Here is a 22,214-nt window from a genome sequence, read left to right as displayed (position 1 = left end):
GTCTGTCTGTGTCTGTCTGTCTGTGTCTGTCTGTCTGTGTGGCTCTCTCTGTCTGTCTGTCTCTGTCTGTCTGTCTGTGTCTGTCTGTCTGTCTGTGTCTGTCTGTCTGTGTCTGTCTGTCTGTGTGGCTCTCTCTGTCTGTGTCTGTCTGTCTGTCTGTCTGTCTGTGTCTGTCTGTCTGTGTGGCTCTCTCTGGCTGTCTGTGTCTGTCTGTCTGTCTGTGTCTGTCTGTCTGTGTCTGTCTGTCTGGCTGTTGCTCAGCCCACGCTATCATGTAACAGCTTATGCTCTCCTGAATGAAGAAGCCAATGCATCACCACAGCAACAGTCTTGTCTGGGAACATGGCATAAAGTGCATATCTGTGCCAGTGTCTGACAGAGCACTGGTAGACCTTCACCTCTGACCTGTTTTTGCTACACTTTTCCTTCTTGGTCCCCAATGTATAATTTAACTATTCTCAACACTGTGTCGTGTTTCTGTAACTGCACAAGTGTTGGACACTGGACATGGAGATATGTAAGTACTTCACTGTGGTTTTGTACCTATAGTTCAGCGCTGAGCTCTGGGCTCTCAGTCAACAACGTTAGCAGTTTGGTTAATTACACAGAAACAAATTATCTAACAACTCGTTCCAGCGCCTCGGGACGTCCTCCCGACGTTAATGGCGCTTTACAAATATAATGTTGTTGTTGTTTTGTGTGTAGTATCCAATGCAATTAGCACTTTCATTCCTCAGAGTTTGAATTTGCAGATTTGAGCCTTAACATTGTTGGAGGAAAGAGAGCAAAGCTGTGATCTGAGCAGAGCTGAATAACTCATCAATAACTCAATAACTCATCAATAACTCAATAACTCAGTAACTCAGTAACTGCTGTGTTTGGGACTGAAACCGCACTGTCGGTGTTCTGTGATACTTTGCATTTCAGTTGAGTTGAGGGGAAATTAAATGGTCAATTAAACCAAAATAGTGCAGTTGTCTGTAAACTCCTATTGTGGGATTTAATAGTGTGTGTTTTTACACAGCACAACCCCCCCCCACACACACACAACCCCCCCCCACACACACACAACCCCCCCACACACACACACAAACCCCCCCAACCCAACCCCCCCCACACACAACCCCCCCCCACACACACACAACCCCCCACACACACACAACCCCCCCACACACAACCCCCCCACACACACACAACCCCCCCACACCCAACCCCCCACACACACAACCACCCCCCCACACATACACAACCCCCCCCACACCCCCACACACACACATAAAACCCCCCACACACACCCCCACCCCCACACACAACCCCCCGCACACACACACAGCCCCCCCCACCCACACACAACCCCCCCACGCACACACCCCCCCCACACACACAACCCCCACACACACAACCCCACCCCACACATCCCCCACCCCACACACACACATCCCCCCCACACACGCAACCCCCCCACACAACCCCCACACACACACCCCCCACACACACAACCCCCCCCCCCCACACACACACACACACACAACCCCCACATAAGCACCGTCAATGGTTCACAGATATTGAGCCGCTTTGCTGCCGAGAGCGGCTGTGGGGGGGGAGCAGCTGAGGGGGGGGGAGTGCGGCTGAGTGGGGGGAGTGCGGCTGAGGGGGGAGCGGCTGGGGGTGGGGGGAGCGGCTGAGTGGGGGAGCGGCTGTGGGGGGGGAGTGCGGCTGAGTGGGGGGGGAGCGGCTGAGGTGGGGAAGTGGCTGAGGGGGGGAGCGGCTGAGGGGGGGGAGAGTGGCTGAGGGGGGAGCGGCTGAGGGGGGGGGGGGAGAGTGGCTGAGGGGGGGAGCGGCTGAGGGGGGACCGGGATCGGAATGGGGCGCAGTTCACACAGTAATGTCTGTCCACAAATATCAAAGTTTTCCTATGTTTGAGTTCGTGTTACAGAGGAACGGCTTTTGGGGACTGTGGTCATCGGAGTCACAATTCTGTTTCTGAAGCTCTGACCAATGGGGTTTATTGCGGCACTTGTTCCACAGTTGTAAATTGCGGACAGGATTATGATTTCCATAAAAGTAAAAGGCAAATAAACCACAGTTAATGAACTGTTCTTTCAGAATGGTGTAAAGGTTTAACCCTTTGCCCACATTAAAACGGCCTTCGCTCTGTAAATTCTGAACCATTGTCATTTTTTCTACTTTCTGTGAATTCCGCTGATGTTGAAAAAGAGTCCATCACCTCAGATTCTTGAGTGACAATCGGCAATTCCATCAATAAATACTGTTTAATTTGCTTTTATCAGATATCTGTCTCACGTTCCCTCCGACATCCCAGACAGCGGCGAACCAGACAGTGGGAAACGTCTCGTTTGTCCCAAACACTATCTCTCTCCTCCACATTGCACTCCGCCCTTTAAATATACTTTATTCTGTGATCTCCTGTGTCAGTGCTGTATAAGTGATGTCCTGTGTCAGCGCTGTATAACTGATGTCCTGTGTCAGTGCTGTATAAGTGATCCCCTGTGTCAGTGCTGTATAAGTGATGTCCTGTGTCAGTGCTGTATAAGTGATGTCCTGTGTCAGTGCTGTATAAGTGATCCCCTGTGTCAGTGCTGTATAAGTGATCCACTGTGTCAGTGCTGTATAAGTGATCCCCTGTGTCAGTGCTGTATAAGTGATGTCCTGTGTCAGTGCTGTATAAGATGTCCTGTGTCAGTGCTGTATAAGTGATCCCCTGTGTCAGTGCTGTATAAGTGATGTCCTGTGTCAGTGCTGTATAAGTGATGTCCTGTGTCAGTGCTGTATAAGATGTCCTGTGTCAGTGCTGTATAAGTGATCCCCTGTGTCAGTGCTGTATAACTGATGTCCTGTGTCAGTGCTGCATAAGTGAAGTCCTGTGTCAGTGCTGTATAAGTGATCCCCTGTGTCAGTGCTGTATAAGTGATCCCCTGTGTCAGTGCTGTATAAGTGATCCCCTGTGTCAGTGCTGTATAAGTGATGTCCTGTGTCAGTGCTGTATAAGTGATGTCCTGTGTCAGTGCTGTATAAGTGATCCCCTGTGTCAGTGCTGTATAAGTGATGTCCTGTGTCAGTGCTGTATAAGTGATCCCCTGTGTCAGTGCTGTATAAGTGATCCCCTGTGTCAGTGCTGTATAAGTGATCCCCTGTGTCAGTGCTGTATAAGTGATTCCCTGTGTCAGTGCTGTATAAGTGATCCCCTGTGTCAGTGCTGCATAAGTGATGTCCTGTGTCAGTGCTGTATAACTGATGTCCTGTGTCAGTGCTGTATAAGTGATCCCCTGTGTCAGTGCTGTATAAGTGATGTCCTGTGTCAGTGCTGTATAAGTGATGTCCTGTGTCAGTGCTGTATAAGTGATGTCCTGTGTCAGTGCTGTATAAGTGATGTCCTGTGTCAGTGCTGTATAAGTGATCCCCTGTGTCAGTGCTGTATAAGTGATCCCCTGTGTCAGTGCTGTATAAGTGATCCCCTGTGTCAGTGCTGTATAAGTGATCCCCTGTGTCAGTGCTGTATAAGTGATCCCCTGTGTCAGTGGTGTATAAGTGATGTCCTGTGTCAGTGCTGTATAAGTGATGTCCTGTGTCAGTGCTGTATAAGTGATCCCCTGTGTCAGTGCTGTATAAGTGATCCCCTGTGTCAGTGCTGTATAAGTGATGTCCTGTGTCAGTGCTGTATAAGTGATCCCCTATGTCAGTGCTGTATAAGTGATTCCCTGTGTCAGTGCTGTATAAGTGATGTCCTGTGTCAGTGCTGTATAACTGATGTCCTGTGTCAGTGCTGTATAAGTGATGTCCTTTGTCAGTGCTGTATAAGTGATCTCCTGTGTCAGTGCTGTATCAGTGATGTCCTGTGTCAGTGCTGTATAAGTGATGTCCTGTGTCAGTGCTGTATAAGTGATGTCCTGTGTCAGTGCTGTATAAGTGATGTCCTGTGTCAGTGCTGTATAAGTGATGTCCTGTGTCAGTGCTGTATAAGTGATGTCCTGTGTCAGTGCTGTATAAGTGATGTCCTGTGTCAGTGCTGTATAAGTGATGTCCTGTGTCAGTGCTGTATAAGTGATCCCCTGTGTCAGTGCTGTATAAGTGATGTCCTGTGTCAGTGCTGTGTTAGTAATGTCCAATTCAAGGATTATTATTATTAGATGTGCCTGTTCTGGATAGAAAAAGTGGCATTATTAATCCTTCTGTCGCAAGAACACAGCAGAACATCAGCAGAGAACCTCCTCTCCTGTTAATTTGGTTCAATTGAACCCTGTTATACCATCTCCATTACTGGTAGCATTGTGGCATTAACAACAACAACAACAAGATTACATGTGTATAGCGCCTTTCACATCAGGAGGATGTCCAGTATCAGACTTTCCAGTGCTCATTCTCGTTCAGTGCTGAGTGGACAGCTGAGCTGGGCATGAGAAAGATGATCTATCAACGACCTTTTGAGATATGCCTTCAAAAAGGGGAGGGAGGGAGCAAGATGGAGGGCCAGAACGTAGGCAGAATGGTTGGTGGATAGGCCGGCCGGGAAGCCAGTGTTACCTGAGTCGAAGAGAGCAGCCAGGATGGTGCCTTTGCAGGAGGCCACAGAACAGCACAAAGCAGCACACAGTACAGCAGAGAACACACCTGCCTTTACCGAGGACACACGTCTCTCACTGCCACTCACTAAAGCTTTTCAGAAGTCAAGCTGTTTTAAAACACCTCACAAGAATACAGTATATTTACAAAAGTAAAATCTTTATCATTTTCTGTTTTTTTTTGGTCAGCTGAGTGACACGTGCAGACACCCATGACCGTGCTTAGGAGCATTCATATCAGATTGAGTTCTATATATACGTATGCCAGTCACCATAGGAATTACCCTTTGTCTTTCTCGCTCTCTCCCTGGCGAGGTGTGCCCTACTTACCTCATTTTAGGATGTAGTCGGGTTGGTTAGGGAACAGCAGTGTGTGTTGGGATATTTGGCACGTTTCTACCAATGCATGTCCAGCGAGGACTACCCTCCCCGTTAGTTAGGGCTTTGGCTGTGGGGTTACCAGGGGCTGAGGGGGAGGATTCCCGGCCCCCAGTGACTGGTCGGCCCTTCCAGGTCCTGCTGATGAGCCGGGCCGGGCTGTGCTGCCATCAGCAGTGAGTGCCCCGAGACACTGCGGCCCCTCCTGGTCAGGAACAAGATTGTAGAGACGACTGCAAAGGATTGACTCAATTCTGACATTCCTTTCTACTGTATTCAACCTATTTATGTTTGACTATAAAATACACAGTGACTTTAGTTTACAATATATTAAGTGAAGCTCTTTGAAATGGTATCCAGACATGAAAGGTGCAATATCAAATGCAAGATTTACTATTATTAGATCCCATGCAATACCATTTGGAAATAGATTGAATCCATGGTTGAATGTATTGTTTTTTNCATCTCTTTAGGTGACAATAGACTTGAATGCAAACTCCCTCCTGCATTGGGAATGTTTTGCCCATCTTGCCTAAATCACAAATGATATCTTTGTATATGTAATTTATATAGTATTGGTGCACAAGCAGCACAATTCCTCTCAAGTTCTGGTCCACGCAATCCACAATGTCCTCATGAGGGGTTGTATCTGCAGATGTTCCCTTTAGTTGCTGTTTCCAATAGTTCATACAGTGGAGTCCTGTAGGTCAGTGGTTAGAGCACTCGCCTCATAAGTGAGAGGACCTTGATTCGATTCCCAGGCAGGACAGGGCGAAACCTTAGGCAGGTTTCCTTACACCAGTCATGTGCCTCTGTTTACCTAGTAATAAATAGGAACTCGGATTGTTGGTCGATTGGTGGATCACTTTTCTGGGGGGTAAAAAAATGTGGTCACTCAGCGCACGACTGTTTGTGGGACACTGCTGTGCGCAATTGGCTGCCGGGTTTCGCCCACAGAATATACAGTCAATTCACTTTATAGTATGTTCTGTGAAGAGCTTTGAGATGTCTCGAAGACCTGATAAGACACTATAATCAAATGCAAGGAATAGTTATACAGTATCTTGTTTTGCGCAGCATGATAAATGGGTTCTTTGGGTTCGGTGATGCATTAGTTCTGCTAGTCTGAATAAACTCACTCACTGTGTCTCTGGATCAGACCAGAACTTTTGAGTTATGAGTCACAGTCAGAAAATGTTCTCCTTTAGTAAACTCACAGCAGCTGTTGCTTTGTTTTGATAAAAGTTAGATTTTCTTTCACATTGTGCTAAAAAAAAAGCTCTTACAAAACTGAATTTAAATTCTCTCTCAATTCCACTTTGTCATGTAGATGCAAAAAAGAACCTGTACATGGAACTGTGCTTTAAATGCCCTCCAACCATAAAAGAAATTTCATATCTTGCTCGGTGTCGGCCATTCGGTTGGCAGGGCTCCACTATTAAATCTCAGTATCTCTTTACTACCATTTCCTTGCTTTTCTTTCATATCCCTTAATACGTTGACTTAGCCAAGTGTTTTGCACTCTCAGAAATGCTTTGAGTAGACCTGCAATTTTCGAAGGCAGTTTATTCTGTTTCCCACCTTTTTTTTTCTGGACTCCCCTTTCACTGTGTTAAGCTCCAATTTTAACTGGCTTTGTATTTGCTTAATTCTAAGGCATGTTTCATTTCATTAAAAAGTACCTCCAATATCAAGGTGTACCTTGGAATCGCAGTAAAGTTCCGTCCTTCAGGTGAGACGTTAAACTGAGGCCCCATCTGCCTGTTGAGGTGGACTTTAAAGACCCCGAAGCACTGTTCAAAAAGAGAAGGGAATTTCTACCAGTGTCATGGCCAGCAATCCCTCCAGAATAAAAATTGGTCATTCATTTTGTGGCTGTTTGTGGGACTTTGCTGTGTGCAACTGGGCTCCTGAGTTTGCCTACAAATACACAGTTACTCCATTTCACAGTAAATCCTGTGAAGACCTTTGAGGTATCCTGCCAACAGGATAAGTGGAGCCCTGTAGCTCAGTGGTAAGAGCACTCGCCTTGCAAGCGACCTGGGTTCAATTCCCGGACAGGGCAGAATGTTGGGCAAGTTTCCTCACTCCACACACCTCTGTTTACCCAACAGTAAGTAGGAACCCGGTTTTTAGTCGATTGGCGGATCTATTTTCCAGAGCATTAATTTCTTCAAAAATAAATAAAAATAATAAATTGGTCACTTCAATCGACGACTGTTTTGGGACGCTGCTGCACGCAGTTGGTTGGTTTTACCCACAAAATATACAGTCAATTCACTTTACAGTATATTCTGTGAAGCACATTGAGATGTCTATAAGACGTGAAAAACACTATAACAAATGCAAGAATTATTATTATTATATTATTATTTGAGTAAATGCTCTTGTCCTGGATTCCCTAACTACAGTGAAGTTGTTCTCAAATTGCCAAGGGGGAACCCTTTTTATTATTTCAAACTTCTCAAATAAGATCCCAACTCAATCTCCTGAACTCCAACAAATATAATCCCAGTATATGCAGTCTCTCATCAGTTAAATCTTTTCATCAGGTGAATCATTGCTGGATTTCCTCTGAGGGCAATTTAATTCAAAACAAAAATTGGTATGCATTTCTCTTCAATGTGTTTGGAATATAGAAGGAAAAGTCGAATTTAAACATTCTGTAAGTTAAATAAACTCTTCTTCGCTTTTTCCATCCCAATAAAAATTTAATTGTTTGAGACAACTAATTCATGAGGTTATCTATTAATTATTGATTATTTAAACATCAAAATCTTATAAAGATTAAGCTTTTTCCCTTAGTGTCTCAGGTTTATTCCCAGCAATATTAGCACCAAGCCCATAAACTGAATAACTTTAACTGGCCTTGACATGACTTACAGTATAGATTCTAGACCTACACTTCCATCTCCAATGCTGTCTTCCACAATGCATTTTGTACACATTTTAATATTCCATTTATTTATTGAAATTACAGATAATTATTACCTGAGTTCCAAAATGTCTCAATAGAAATATCAATTCAGTGTTTGTAAGATTGTTTGAATTTGATTATTTGTTCCCCAGTTTTATTGGAAACGATGTACTACCCACTCCTACTAATCCGCATTTGTTGAGGTGCATTTGCTATCGCGTCTTCCACGTCAAGAAGATATCTCAAAAGAGCTTCGCAGGATATAGTGTAAAATGGAGTGACGAGAGGTTCACAGGAAATAAAAATAATAATAATCCTTGCATTTGATACAGTGCTTTTCAAGTCTTCTAGAAGACTCCCAAGTGTTTCACAGAATATACTGTAAAGTGAATCGATTGTATATTTGTGGGCGAAACATGGCAGCCAATTGCACACAGAAGTGAGTGTACCACAAATAGTCGTGGATTGAAGTGATCAAATAATTTTTTTTCCTTGAGGGATTATTATCAGACGTGTGGAGAAACTTGCCCAAGGTTTTGCCCGGCCTGGACTCGAACCCAGGGCTCTCGCTTGCGAGGCGAGTGCTCTAACCACTGAGCTACTGGACTTCACTGTATACTGTAAAATGGAGTGACTAGAGCTTCACAGGATCTACTGTAAAATGGAGTGACAGTTTCTTTGTGGAAGAAATGCCAGCTAATTTGCTCACAGCAGTGTACCACAAACAGCACTATATCGCAGTGTCAGCTTACACTATGTGATTTTGAGTTGCTTTCCTGCTGTTAGCACATCCTGGCTAAGATAAGTCTGAGCCTCAAAGCTGGCAGTGGGCCAGATGGTATGGGGTTTGTTTTGTTTGGATCTCTGGCTACAACAATTTGCGCAAGTACTTGTTGTGCAGATCTGTCGCAATAGAACTTAAGAATTCTGACCAGTAAAAGCCCCCGTGGCTGTTTTCGGAGGTAGAGAGGGTTGCACTGGTGACATGTGGAGTTCAATGTCAGTTTTTCATTATCAAACTTGTTACTTCTGCTTCTGCAACTGTGCCACTTTACTTAATGACAATGACCTGACTGTCTATCAAACTATGATTAAATTGTGTTCCCGAGCAGTTTTGCAATGTTGTGGGTCCTTTCGAAATTCCATCTCTCCAGTATGTCTGTTATTTCATTACCATGTCATTTTGCTTGGGATGTCAAATAAATTCACAAATGATAATTGTCTGGCCTCAAGTATTTTCAACAAGAATTTCCAGAAAATTGCTTTGAAGCTATGGGAGCTGACCAGGATTTGTCATCCGGCATTCCGACACTTCATAAACATACAAAGGTCAGAACAGTATGTTTTCCTGTAAACCTGGAAATCCAATCTAGTTCACTGCAAAAAGTAGGAGTTTAAGTTTGGAATTAAAATAAAAGTGTCTGGACAACCTGGGTTAGTTTACCAGCAATACTCAATGTTAGCAGTTACTCTGTTGCAATTACCAATCAATTTTTGGGCAATTTCCTTCTGTACTCGCTTGCCTGACTGGGCAAGTTGATTGCAGCTGTCTGGAAGTCCTCTGAGTAATGTCTGTAATTGTATTAGGTAGGAGGGAGGCTGACAATGAATGGTCTGAGGGAAATAGTTTTGTTGGGGAATTTGGCAGAATATGGGGGGGGGGGAGATGTTTGTTGGAGCTTTTTTCTTACAAAGACTGAGGCTTAATTTTTGTCTGGAAGGTAGGGCAGTGGAATACGGGCAAAAAACGGAGGATTTGTGCAAATAAAGTTAAATATGAAATGCTGAACTGATTTCCTCTGTATCTGCAGTAGTGTCAACATAATAATCTTGCATTTGATATAGGTCCTTGTCACATCATCAAGACATCTAAAAGCGCTTAACAGGAGTTCCTGTGAGGTGTAGTGACTGAATTTGTAAGCAAACTCAGCAGCTAATTTGCATATAGCAATGTTAAAAATAAACATGCAATGAGTAACCAATTTTATCTGGAGGGTTGTTAGCGGGACACCAGAAGAAATTCTTCTGGTGAGAGAAATTCTCTTTTCTTTTCATGTGGTCTTGTGATCTTTAACATTCACCTGAACAGGCAGACAAGACTTCAATTTAGCATCTCATCTGAAAACTGCCACCTCCAACAATTGGAGTACAGTGCATTGCAGTACTTCCAGGATTGTGAAGATCCAGTTTAGAGACATCATTTTTACCATTGCTACACATTAATTCTCATGCAAAGGCTTCAGAATGATGAACAAATTGAGCAGAGAGCCCAGCAGTGTGAGGAGGGAACTGGAAGAGAGTGAGAATTCTGTTAAGGAATTTGGTGAGAATGGGAAAGAGGTACAGAATTATAAAATATATAACAGTTATATTAAAATAATATAAAACATGTCTGGAAATATGGCAGGGCAGCTGAGATCGGTTGCGTGCACAATGTGTGCCACGTGGGAACTCCAGGATGCTTTGTGTGCCCTGGACAGACACGTGTGTAGAACATAAGAATTAGGAGCAGGAGTAGGCCATTCGTGCCCTCGAGCCTGTGCCCCGCCATTCGATAAGATCATGGCTGATCTTCAGATCTAACTCTAATTACCTGCCCTATCTCCATATCCCCTAATCCCTCTATTTTTAAAAAATCTCTCAGTCTCAGCCTTGAAGATGTTCAACAACAACAACAACAACAAGATTCCATTTATAGAGCGCCTTTCACGTCGGGAGGACGTCCCAAGGCGCTTACAGTTGGGTCAGGACCCGAGCATTGGGGGGAAATGGTCAGGGTGAGGGGAGGGAAGGGAGGGAGCGAGGAGGGGGTAGAGAGTCGAGAGGGGAGCTGGGTGGGAGCTGGGTCGAGAGGCTGGGAGTGATGTGGTCGCGGTGTCTGGTGCGGGACAGTACACGATCTGCAGAGTTCTGAATGACCTGCAGTGTGGAGGGAGGGCCGGGAAGACCGGAGAGGAGAGAGTTCTCATAATCCAGCCTTGAGGTGATAAAGGCGTGGACCAGAGTTTCAGCCGCGTGAGGGGTGAGGTAGTGCCGTAGTCTGGCGATATTCCGGAGGTGATGGAAGGCGGTGCCAGTTGTGGTGCGGATATGAGGGAGAAAGGACAGCTCAGGGTCGAACAGAACGCCGAGGTTCCTGATGGCTTTGAGAGGTGGAGAGTGCGGCCTTGGATGCTAATGCTGTCAGCGCCTGAGGTGCGGAGGCGCTGACGTGAGCCAATCAGGAGGGCCTCAGTTTTACGCACGTTGAGCTGAAGAAAGTTATCTCTCGTCCAGGACTCGATGTCGGACAGACAGCTGTCAGGACATCGGGGGTCGTGGAGTTGAGGGTAGAGGAGGAAAGGTAGAGTTGGGTGTCATCCGCATACATGTGGAAGTTAACCCCATGTCTGCGGATGATGTCACCACAGGGGGAGCATATAGAGGGTGAAGAGGAGGGGACCGAGGACAGAACCCTGAGGGACACCACACAAAACAGTGCGGGGGCTGGAGGAAAAGCCGTTTTCTACCCCATTTTCTCATTTGTCTTCCTCCCAGCGACTTCTGTTTGTGGAAAGAAAGATTGGCAGGTAAAATAGCTAACCAGCAAAGAGAAACCTTCAAGGAGTATATAGTTCGGGGACAGAACAAATACATTCCCACAAAGGGGAAAGGAGGGCATCCAAACCTCCTGGTTGAATAAGGAAATTGGGATTAAAATAGAACATAAAAAGGTTTACGATAAATGTCAGGTCCAAAATACAGAAGATAATCAAATAGAATATAGAAAGTACAGAGAAGACCCGAAAAAGGAGATAAGAGAGGCAAAGTGACTGTCTGAGAAAAGATTAGTGGGTACCATAAAAGGGATCCCTAATGTATTTTATAAGCATATAAAGAATATAAGGTTAGTCAGAGGTAGGGTAGGTCCAATTAGGGACCAAAGAGGAAATCTTATGGAGGCAGAGGGAATGGCTGACGTACTGAATGAGTACTTTGCATCTGTCTTCACAAAAGGAGAGGATGGAGCCAATGCCACAATATTGGAGGAGAGGGGAGAGAAATTGGATAAGATAAGAATAAACCAAGAGGAGATACTAAAAAGGTTGTTGGTGCTCAAGGTAGATAAGTCACCCGGTCTGGATGGGGTGCATCCTAGGTTACTGAGGGAAGTAAGGATGGAAATAATGGAGGCTCTGGCCAAAATCTTTCAATCCGCTTTGGACACTGGAGCAGAGAAGGTTAAGAGGAGACTTAATAGAAGTTCTGAGAATTATGAAGGGATTCGATAGGGTGAACAAGGAGAAACTATTCCCACTGGCGGGTGGGTCGGTAACCCGAGGACACCCATTTAAAATAGTTGTTAAAAGAAACAGAGGTGAGGAGAAATGTTTTCACACAGCGAGTTGTTGGAATCTGGAATGCATTGCCTGAAAGGCCGGTGGGGACCGATTCCATAAGAACTTTTAAGAGAGAAATAGATAAATATTTGGGGAGGACAAGTTTGCAGGACTATGGGGTGAGAGCAGGGAGTGGGGTTGATCAGGGCTATGGGGAGAGAGTGGGGGAGTGGGGTTGATCAGGGCTATGGGGAGAGAGTGGGGGAGTGGGGTTGATCAGGGCTATGGGGAGAGAGTGGGGGAGTGGGGTTGATCAGGGCTATGGGGAGAGAGTGGGGGAGTGGGGTTGATTCGGAAAAGCTCTTACTCTGATATACAGCAATAGCCTGGCTCCATAAGCTCAGACCCTACATTATGAGGTGAGCTGAACAATCGCTACTGGTCAGTCAGTACTTTGGGTTGTTGCTGATGTCCCTTACTTGTGTATAGCACGGCCATTGCGAGTCATTCAGCGCTAGAAACTGGCAGCTCCACAATGCGACCTGCACTGTGCTCCAGGGCCATCTGTGTCTGTCACACTACCAGATTACAAGCTTATTGCCCAAAACTCAATTGGCTAATACAGTTAGATCAGACATGACAAGTTTAGGGAAGCCTTGTTTGTTCTGTGAGAAGGAAAATGATTCAAAGACATAGGTGTTGGAAAAATAGTGTATTTGCATATTTTGGCCATCCTGTTGGAATCAGCTTTCTGTTGCTGTTGTCTCATCAATGTTACAATGCAGCATTTTAAAGGTGTCAATATTTTGCTCAAACACTGCATAATAAAACTGACAACATGGAAATGAATTTCCTGTTTTGTCAAAGCAATGTAATGATTTTTTTTAGCAATATGAGAAAACAATAATAAGCACTTCCCCAGGATGTAACAGTATACTGATAGACCCATAGTCATAGAAATGACACCATATTAGATCATTTTGACCATTGAGCTTGTGTTGGTGATGAACCTTAACCATTAATCTCTCCCCAAATGATGATAGAACAACCATATTATTCATTTGCCAACCAGCAAGAATAATGTTTCACGATCCTTTCAAACCTTGCAAAATTTTGAAGGCCTCTATTAGACTCCCTTTTTATCCTTCTCTGTTCAAGTGAAAGCAGATGCTATTATTCCGTCTTATCCTCATTACTGTACAACCCTCGGTGTGGTTGTATAGGTTTGAGCATTTGCTGTACTCTGTCCATAATGCTGATAGTCTTTCTGTAATGCCTCGACTCTCCCAACCTCCCACTGCACCAAACAACATCTTGTATAAATTGCTCTTTTGTATTTACATGTAGAAATAAAACATGACTCAGTTCTAAAATTTGGCCCAGCATTCTAAAATTGTACATTTTGTTTGTAACCAAAAGTAAGCAAAGCAAATCACAAAGGAAATGCATTAAAGACAAGGTCAGGCACGCAGTATCATATAGTAACATGTCACACAGTCACGTGTCACACATAGTGTGGTTGTCTGGGCATGAATAATGATTCAGCTGTCCACAAGATTAGTATGTAAAAGTAATTAATGTATATGAATAAGACTTAACAGTTGGCGGTATTGTGCGGTGATCCTGAATTCATTTAAAGCAGCCCTTATTGTTGGGGCTGTACACTCGTGAAATTTTCAACTGTACAAGTGAATTTCAGGTGTACATTCACAGAGTGAGACTGTTGCAAATCACTGTACCCAGTGCAAGTGAGTCAGTTAAAGTGTTCAAAGCACTTTGAGATGTCGAGAAGACGTGAAAAGCGCTATATCAAATGCAAGGATTATTATTATATATTATTATAAATCAATAGTGAGGTTATAGTTGAAATATTATACTTATTTTTCATTTCCATGAGATTTGTTTTTGCTGTATTTGTTGGGACCCACAAATCTTACAAACTGGGATTGCAGCGGTTCTTATTCTATGCAAATTTATTCCACCCCCCAATATTGTGAAGTCTGTCCTGAGACATTAAACCGAGGTCCCGTCTGCCTGCTCAGGTGGATGTTAAAGATCCCGCAAGGCTATTCGAATAGAGAAAGGAGTTTCGCTCTTCCGGTGTCCAGGCCAACAATCCCCCAAATAGAAAAATGAGTCATTCACTCTATGGCTATTTGTAGCATAATGCTGTGTGCAAAATTGGCCACAAAACACACAGTCACTCCAATTTACAATATATCCTGTAAAGCACTTTGACATGAAAAAATCTACACCAAATGTGGAGATTATTATTATTCCATGTGCAAAATAATCTTGCCTTGACAGGACGTTAAAACTCACAAGTCATAACAGTTGGGACCGTAACATTTAATATGATTTGCGTTGAAGCCAAACCTGCCTAAAATCAAGTGTATAAAATCAAGGTGCAAGATGCATAAAATCCAGTGCACAAAATCAAGTGCATAAAATAAAGTTTATAAAACAATGTCCTGGCCAACAATCTGCCAGAGAGAAAACAATTGGTCATTCACTTCACAGTGTTTATGGGATATTGTACTGTACACACACAGTAACTGCATTTCACAGTAAATCCTGTAATACATTTTAAGACATCCTGCAGACATTTTACAAGGATGGTACCAGGAATGAAGGACCGTGATGATGAGGAAAGGCTGGAGAGCCCGGGATTATTCTCATTGGAGCAGAGAAGGTTACGAGGAGACCTGATAGAGGTCTTCAAAATCATGAGGGGATTTAATAGGTTAGAAATGGAAAACCTGTTCCCACTGGTGGGTGTGTTGGTGACTCGAGGTCAAAGATTCAAAATAGTCTCTAAAAGAAGCCGAAGGGAGGTGAGCAGACATTGCTTCACGCAGCGAGTTGTTTGAATCTGGAACGCATCGCCTGAAAGGGCGGTCGAAGCCGATTCGATAACTACTTTTAAAAACGCGGTGGACGGGTATTTGAGGAGGACGGGTTTGCGGGTTATGGGGAAAGGGCCGGGAGTGGGACTGACATTAATTGCTCTTTTCAAAGAGCCGCACAGACTCGATGGGCCGAATGGCCTCTTTTTGTGCTGTACAATTCTATGATTCTATGATTCTACATGAAAGTTTAGTATTTCTCCTAAAAATTAAAAGACTTATAAAGTCACAGTATGTGGTTCCTTTCCTTGTCAGACTAGACAGATTCACCGACTGCAGTGTTTTTTAAGGACTTCAATCCCTCAATAATATTAATCTTGATGTAGTGCCTTATCACATCTTCGAGACCCTCAAAGTGCTTCACAGAATATACTGTAAAGTGAATTGACTGTATATTTTGTGAGTGAAACAAAATTCAACGAAGCTAAAATTATTTTCAGTAAAGATCAAAACCCCTCCCCCCATTTTAATATTTCAGTCATACAATAAAAAAACTTGTGGGTATATACATATATATATATGTCTGTATTGTACTCCACCGGGATTCTCAACTGAAACCATCTCATTTGAGCCGTGACTCCATGTTTGTGAGCAGCTTGTTTGTACGAGGGGCTCACTGTCTGGAGAGTTGTTGAGAAGTGACTGTGTGATAACATGATGTACACTGAAAAGATGGAATATAGTAAAGCAAGTGGGAGGAAAGAGAGATATATACAAATAGACAGAAGAATAAGCTTCACAATATTTGAAATACAATTAAAAGAAAAAAATATAAGCACAAGAGTTGTGTTTGTGCGATTGTTACAGCGGTGGTCTGTACAGAAAATAAATTCAGCTTCAGAAGGAAGTCTTAATAAATTTGCCTTCAGAAGTGAATAAATCGCCTTAAAATCCATTGCAATCGATGTATAATCCCTGTAGTCATTGCCTCCAGAAGAGCAAGCAGAGAGTAATGCTATTATAGCATACAACCTAGTTTTAAGCATATGCTAATGATTTACAAATTTGATTTCGTTTTTTTAAGAAATCCTAGACTGCAGCCTTCTTGAAAGTTGAGCCAGCAGAAGGAGCTTTAGTTCTGTATTCTTCTGATTCTTTTTTTCACCATCACAAGAAAAGCACAACTGTTAATTTCCCCTTTCCTTTGTTACATAACATAAATACCTGCAATCCTGTATCTTATTGCTTGGAGCACTTGCCTTACAAGTGAGAGGAACCGAGTTTGATTCCCGGCATTACGAAAGGTTCCTTACTTCACACGTCCCTGTTTACCGAGCAGTAAATAGCAACCCGGTTGTTAGTCGATTGGCAGATCACTTTCCGTGGGTAATAATCCCTTTTAAAAAATTAGGTCACTCAATGCACGACTGTTTGTGGGACACTGCTTTGTGCAATTGGCTGCCGTGTTTTGCCCATAAAATATACAGCACTTTACAGTATATTCAGTAAATCCTGTGAAACGCTTTGAGACGTCCTTCAGATGTGATAAGACGCCGTATCAAATTCAAAGGTTATTATTAAGCGAGCTGTAGCAGTTGCGCAGGATACAAGACCGAGGCTCTCCTGATTGCCTCCCGTCAGCACCTCCTCACCTCAGGCGCTGACAGCATCACCATCCATGGCCGCTCACTCCACCTTGCTAGCCAGTCCCGAACCTTGGGGTCTTGTTTGACCCTCAACTATCCTTTCTACCCCATATCTGTGCCATGACCCGCTCTGCCTTCCCCACCTCCGCAACATCGCCCGACTCCGCCACTGTCTCCCACCGCAGCCCTCGAGACCCTCACACACGCCTTCATTACATCGAGGCTCGACTATGCAAACTTCCTGCTTGTCAGCCCCCAACTCCTCCCTCCACAGACTGCAGATCATCCAGAACTCTGCAGCCCGTGTCCTCTCCCGCACCGGCTCCGTGACCCTATCAGCCCCATCCTCGCCCGACTCCACTGACTTCCCATCACACAGAGGATACAGTTCAAGATGTTGGTCCTCATCTTCAAAGCCCTCCTTGGTCTTGCTCTCCCCGACCTCTGCTCCCCCTACCAAACTGCCCAATCCCTCCACTCAGCGGGTTCCAGTCTGCTTCGCATTCCCTGCCTCGCCCACATCACCATTGGCAGGTGGGCCTTCAGCCACTCTGCCCCCACCCTCTGGAACTCCATACCGCAGTCCCTCCACCTTGCCCCCTCCCTGTCCTCCTCTTCCAGACCCGTCTCAAGATCCACCTCTTCGATCTTGCCTTTGGTCAACAATAACAACTTGCACTTATACAGCGCCCTCCACACCAGGCCGCGTCTCAGAGCTTAACAATGGTGGAGTCCGAGGCTGACCCAGGGGGAGGTGAAGGTTACCGTAGACACGGTCGAAAAGGAAGGTCTTCAGGCCTTCGAGATGGGGAAGGAGGGGGCGAGGCCAAGGGGTTGAGGCAGGGAGTTCCAAAGTTTCGGGGTGTAGTGGCTGAAGGCATGGCTGCCGATGGTGGAGCAGAGGATTCGGGTGATGTGGAGGATACCGGACCCGGTAGAGTGGAGGCAGCGGGAAGTGCTGTGGGGAGAGAGGAGGTTAGAGAGATGGGGGGCAAGGAATGGACGGATTTAAACACTACAGTGAGGATCGTGAAGTGGATCCGCTCTGTGACAGGAGCCGGTGGGGTTTGGCCAGGACTGGAGTAATCAGGGTACAGAGGTCAGTGCGGGTGAGAATGTGGGCGGCTGAGTTTTGAATGAGTTGGATATTGTGAATAGTGGAGGAGGGGAGACTGGGGAGGAGGGGGTTAGAGTAGTCCAGCCGAGAGGTGACAAAGGCACGAACAAGGTTTCGGCAGCTTTTGGGGTGAGGTGGTGTCAGAGACAGGCAATGTGCCGCAAGTGGGAGAAAGCGGGGCTGGTCAGGGACCGGATGTGGGGGAGGAAGGATAACTGGGGATCGAACCTGATGCCTACGTTGCGCTCGGGTCCGGAGAGTTTTAAGGACAGGTCAGGTAGGTTGAGGAGGTCGGAACCAAAGGACAGAAGACGTCAGTGGGAGCCAAGGAGTATGGCTTCTATCTTGTTGACGTTTAGCTGCAGGTAATTTGCGCTCATCCAGCAACTGATGTCCGACAGACAAGTCGACAGAACATCAGGGGACTGGGGATCACAGCTCCTTTCCCACCGTCCTCCACCCTCCCTGATCCCGACCCCCAGCTCGGGGCCGAAACATTGATTGTGCAGCGCCTTGGGACGTTCCTCCCAACGTAAAAGGCGCTTTACACATGGAATTCTGTTGTTGTTGTTGATACACCAGTCAATTCAGACAGACAGAAGTGCCCTAAGTCTGATGGTCTTCGTATCTGTTTACTCCGCCGGCAGAAACCAAAGCCCTGGCCACATCACTGCAGGCATCATTACATTGCGTATTCAGTGGTTCACAGATTTCAGCTGGAATGTTCTGGCAATTACCTTCTCACTGGCGAGCAGTGCTATGCAGTTACTGCTGACTTGAGGCGGTGGCTGTGGGCTGAGGCCAGACCCCAGGAGGCAGTGGGAAGGACCATTTATTGTGTTATCTCTGCTGCTGCTTCAGTTAAGGGATCAGGAACCGCCTTGGGTTGTGGTGAGGACAAAACTGCAATAATAACTGCATGAATGACATAGCAACGCCACACAGGTCATGCTTTCTGCATTGTACAATGTGAGTTCAAGCTGTTTAAAAAAATTATTCACTGTGTTTGGTTCCTACTGAAACTGTTGTTTACTACCGTACAATAATAACTCATTGAGAGAACAGAAATGCTGCAGGGATTGACATATACATTTGTGAAAAGTGTTGTAATTGGTGATGTACAGGTGTCTCGGTGTCTCACTGATTTCCTTAGTATTTGTGTGCATTGTAATTGCATCTGTTTGAAAACCTGAGTTGCTAGATTGAAGTGGACAGTGGCGTCCCCCAGGGATCAGTATTAGGACCACTGCTCTTCTTTATATACATAAATGATCTGGACTTGGGTATAGCAAGTACCATTTCCAAGTTTGCAGACGACACAAAGTTAGGGAGGGGGTAAACAGTGAGAAGGATAGGAGCCGACTGCAGGAAGACATAGACAGATGGTACAATGGGCGACACATGGCAGATGAGTTTCAATGTGGAGAAATGCGAAGTAATGCATTTTGGTAGAAAGAATGAGGGGCAATATAGGCGGTAATACAATCTTAATGGGGGTGAAGGAACAGAGAGACCTGGGGGTGCAGGTAAATGAATCCTTGAAGGTGGCAGGACAGGGAGATAAGGCTGTAAATAGGGGCATAGAGTACAAGAGTCAGGAGGTTATGATTAACCAATATAAAACGCTGGTTAGGCCTCAGTTAGAATACTGCCCCAGTTCTGGGCACCGCACTATAGGAAGGATGTTAAGGCATTGGAAAGGGCGCAGAGGAGATTTACGAGGATGGTACCAGGAATGAGGGACCTTGATGATGAGGAAAGGCTGGAGAGCCCGGGATTATTCTCATTGGAGCAGAGAAGGTTACGAGGAGAACTAATAGATAGGTTAGAAATGGAAAAACTGTTTCCACTGGTGGGTGTGTCGGTGACTCGAGGTCACAGATTCAAAATAGTCTCTGAGGTGAGGTGAGAAGAAATGTTTTCACGCAGTGAGTTGTTGGAATCTGGAACGCATCGCCTGAAAGAGCAGTCGAGGCCGATTCGATAACTACTTTTAAAAATGCGGTGGACAGGTATTTGAGGAGGACGGGTTTGCAGGTTATGGGGAAAGGGCTGGAGAGTGGGATTGACATTTATTGCTCTATTCAAAGAGCCGCACAGACTCGATGGGCTGAATGGCCTCTTTTTGTGCTGTACAATTCTATGATTCTATGATTGAGCCAACCAAGTGGGCTACTGGTAAGACTCCCATCAAATTCTGTTATGTTCACTCAGTGTGGTACAATATATTCCTACAGCAACTTCCTGTCATTTCAGAGGGAGGTGGTGAGTTAGGATACACACTCCCAGGGATTTGGGGGAGAAAGAGAGCAGTACTGAATACAGGGGAGAAATGTGCCCCTCTAACATCCTTTCCCCTTCACACGTGCGAATACACGCGAACACACGCACACACACTCCAGAAAAATAAAACTGGAGACATCTAAAGAAGTAACAGCAGTAAAGTTAGATAACTTAATAATATAATAAAAATAAATTATTATTTTATTATATTATAAATAACTTAAGAACAAAAGGTGATGAATTTTGGATTGAGTATATTTTGGATCAATGAATTGAAATTAGGGTTAGAGAATTGAAATCCAATGTTGGAATCCTGTTGGTATGAACACAAATATCATCAGATGAGCGGTGGCTGGGACTGATATTGAAGCCACAACTGAAAGAACCCCAAGTATCTATGAAATGAGTGACCAAATTATTTGGAAGATTATTGGCCAGGACACCAGAAGAAACTCCCCTTTCTTTTCAACTGGAAATAATAACAATACTTACATTTGATAATTTGATAATCATAATACTTACATTTGATATAACTCCTCAACACATTGTCATCAAAGTATCAAAGCGCTTCATAGGATTTACGATAAAGTAGTGACTGTATTTTGTAAGTGATCATGGCAGCCAATTAACATATGGCAGTTTCCCACAAACAGCCAGTTTTATGAAAGACCAGTTTTATTTGGGAAATTGTTGGCCAGGACAGCAGGATAGTGCAGTGGAGTCTTTAACGTCCATCTGACCTGGCAAACCTAGTTTTTTTTTGCGCGTGTCTTATTGAAAAGATGAACCTCCAACAATGCCACACTCACTCAGCATTGCAGTGAATGTCAGCCTAGATTAAAAATAGTGTGTGATCGTTAATGTCCACCTGAACGACAGGGTGACAGAGCGGCCTTGCCCTCCTCCCTCTCACTACGAATGTAAAAACATAACTAGTCACGAGGTTGATATATGTTTCTGTAGTCCTCTTTTTCTCCTCTTCCCCTCCTCTTTCCCCTCCGCCCCCTTCCTGCTGCAGTGCCTGACACCAGACTGTGGGGGAACACTTTACAAGCCATTAGACCATCACAGAAAATAGCTGCTCATGTTCCCCAGTGCTGTCCAACTGTCAACACCCACTTATGGAAAAAATGTTTGTGTCTGTAAAAAAAATTCCACAATGAAGTTAAATATTTGATCTGTTATATACTGTTATATCATGGAGTCCTGTAGCTCAGTGGTTAGAGCACTCGCTTTGCAAGCGAGAGACCTGAGTTCAATCCCAGGCAGAGGGCGAAACCTTGGGCAAGTTTCCTTACTCCACACAGAGCCTAATAATAATCCCTCCAAAACCAAAAACAATAATAAATTGGTCATTTTCAATCTACGACTGTTTGTGGGACATCGCTGTGCGCAATTGGCTGCCGCGTTTGCCCACAAATATACAGTCAATTCACTTTACAGTATATTCTGTGAAGCGCTTTGAGACATCTCAGTGACGTGATAAGGCGCTATGTCAAATGCAAGGATTATTATATTATTATTCTCTAAATAGATTAAGGTAAATTTGATATTGGACAATTTAGTCTTTGAAGTTTATTTTGCCATGAACCACCATTAAGGATACGTTATTTGTACCTGGGTTTGAGTTCTGTGCTTAAGAATTATTCTACATTTTGTTTTAACTTAATTTTGCCTTGTTTTTTCATATGGAGTAAAGCAGAGTGCATGAAATCTTTTGGAATGATTGAAGTGGAGGAGTATTAAGAGTGTGCGAGAAAATGGTGAATTAGAATAGGTGGCTTAGGTGGAGAAAACACCAGCTGCAAATGTGATAGGTTGAATGGCCTGTTTGTGTGATGTACTGTTCTGTGATTCTGACATTGAGCAAATGAACCTTTCCTGCAAAAGTGTGCCTAAAAGATGAGACTTGGCTCTTATCAGCAGCTGAGTCTGATTAGGGTAAAGATGTGGTGGAAAATCCAAGTCTCACTCGGGAAGTGGGTCAATAGGGACGGTGAAGGGAAAGCAACAGCAACAACAAAATTACATTTGTAAAGCGCTTCCTTTCATGTCAGGAGGACGTCCCAAGGTGCTGGACAGTCAGAATTTCGGACCCGAGCTGGGGGTCGGATTGGGGAGGGTGGAG

The 22,214-nt window shown here is 44.6% G+C and overlaps 1 protein-coding gene across 2 annotated transcripts in view; it reads left to right on the top strand.

The window, feature by feature from the left end:
- Positions 1-22,214, top strand: part of LOC103190581 (low-density lipoprotein receptor class A domain-containing protein 4) — a 212,702-nt gene that overhangs the window by 134,029 nt on the left and 56,459 nt on the right. The window contains exon 1 of one of the 2 annotated variants that reach the window (XM_042331753.1): positions 371-517. The exons of the other annotated variant lie outside the window; for it this stretch is intronic. Coding sequence (XP_042187687.1) covers positions 508-517 — 10 coding nt within the window. The 5' untranslated portion in view covers positions 371-507. Of the gene's footprint in view, positions 1-370; positions 518-22,214 lie in introns of those variants that run through there. 2 annotated transcript variants of the gene reach the window in all.

Source organism: Callorhinchus milii, unplaced genomic scaffold (assembly GCF_018977255.1).
Source record: "Callorhinchus milii isolate IMCB2004 unplaced genomic scaffold, IMCB_Cmil_1.0 Scaffold2, whole genome shotgun sequence".
NCBI lineage: Eukaryota > Metazoa > Chordata > Chondrichthyes > Chimaeriformes > Callorhinchidae > Callorhinchus > Callorhinchus milii.
This window is presented reverse-complemented; position numbering and strand designations above follow the sequence as displayed.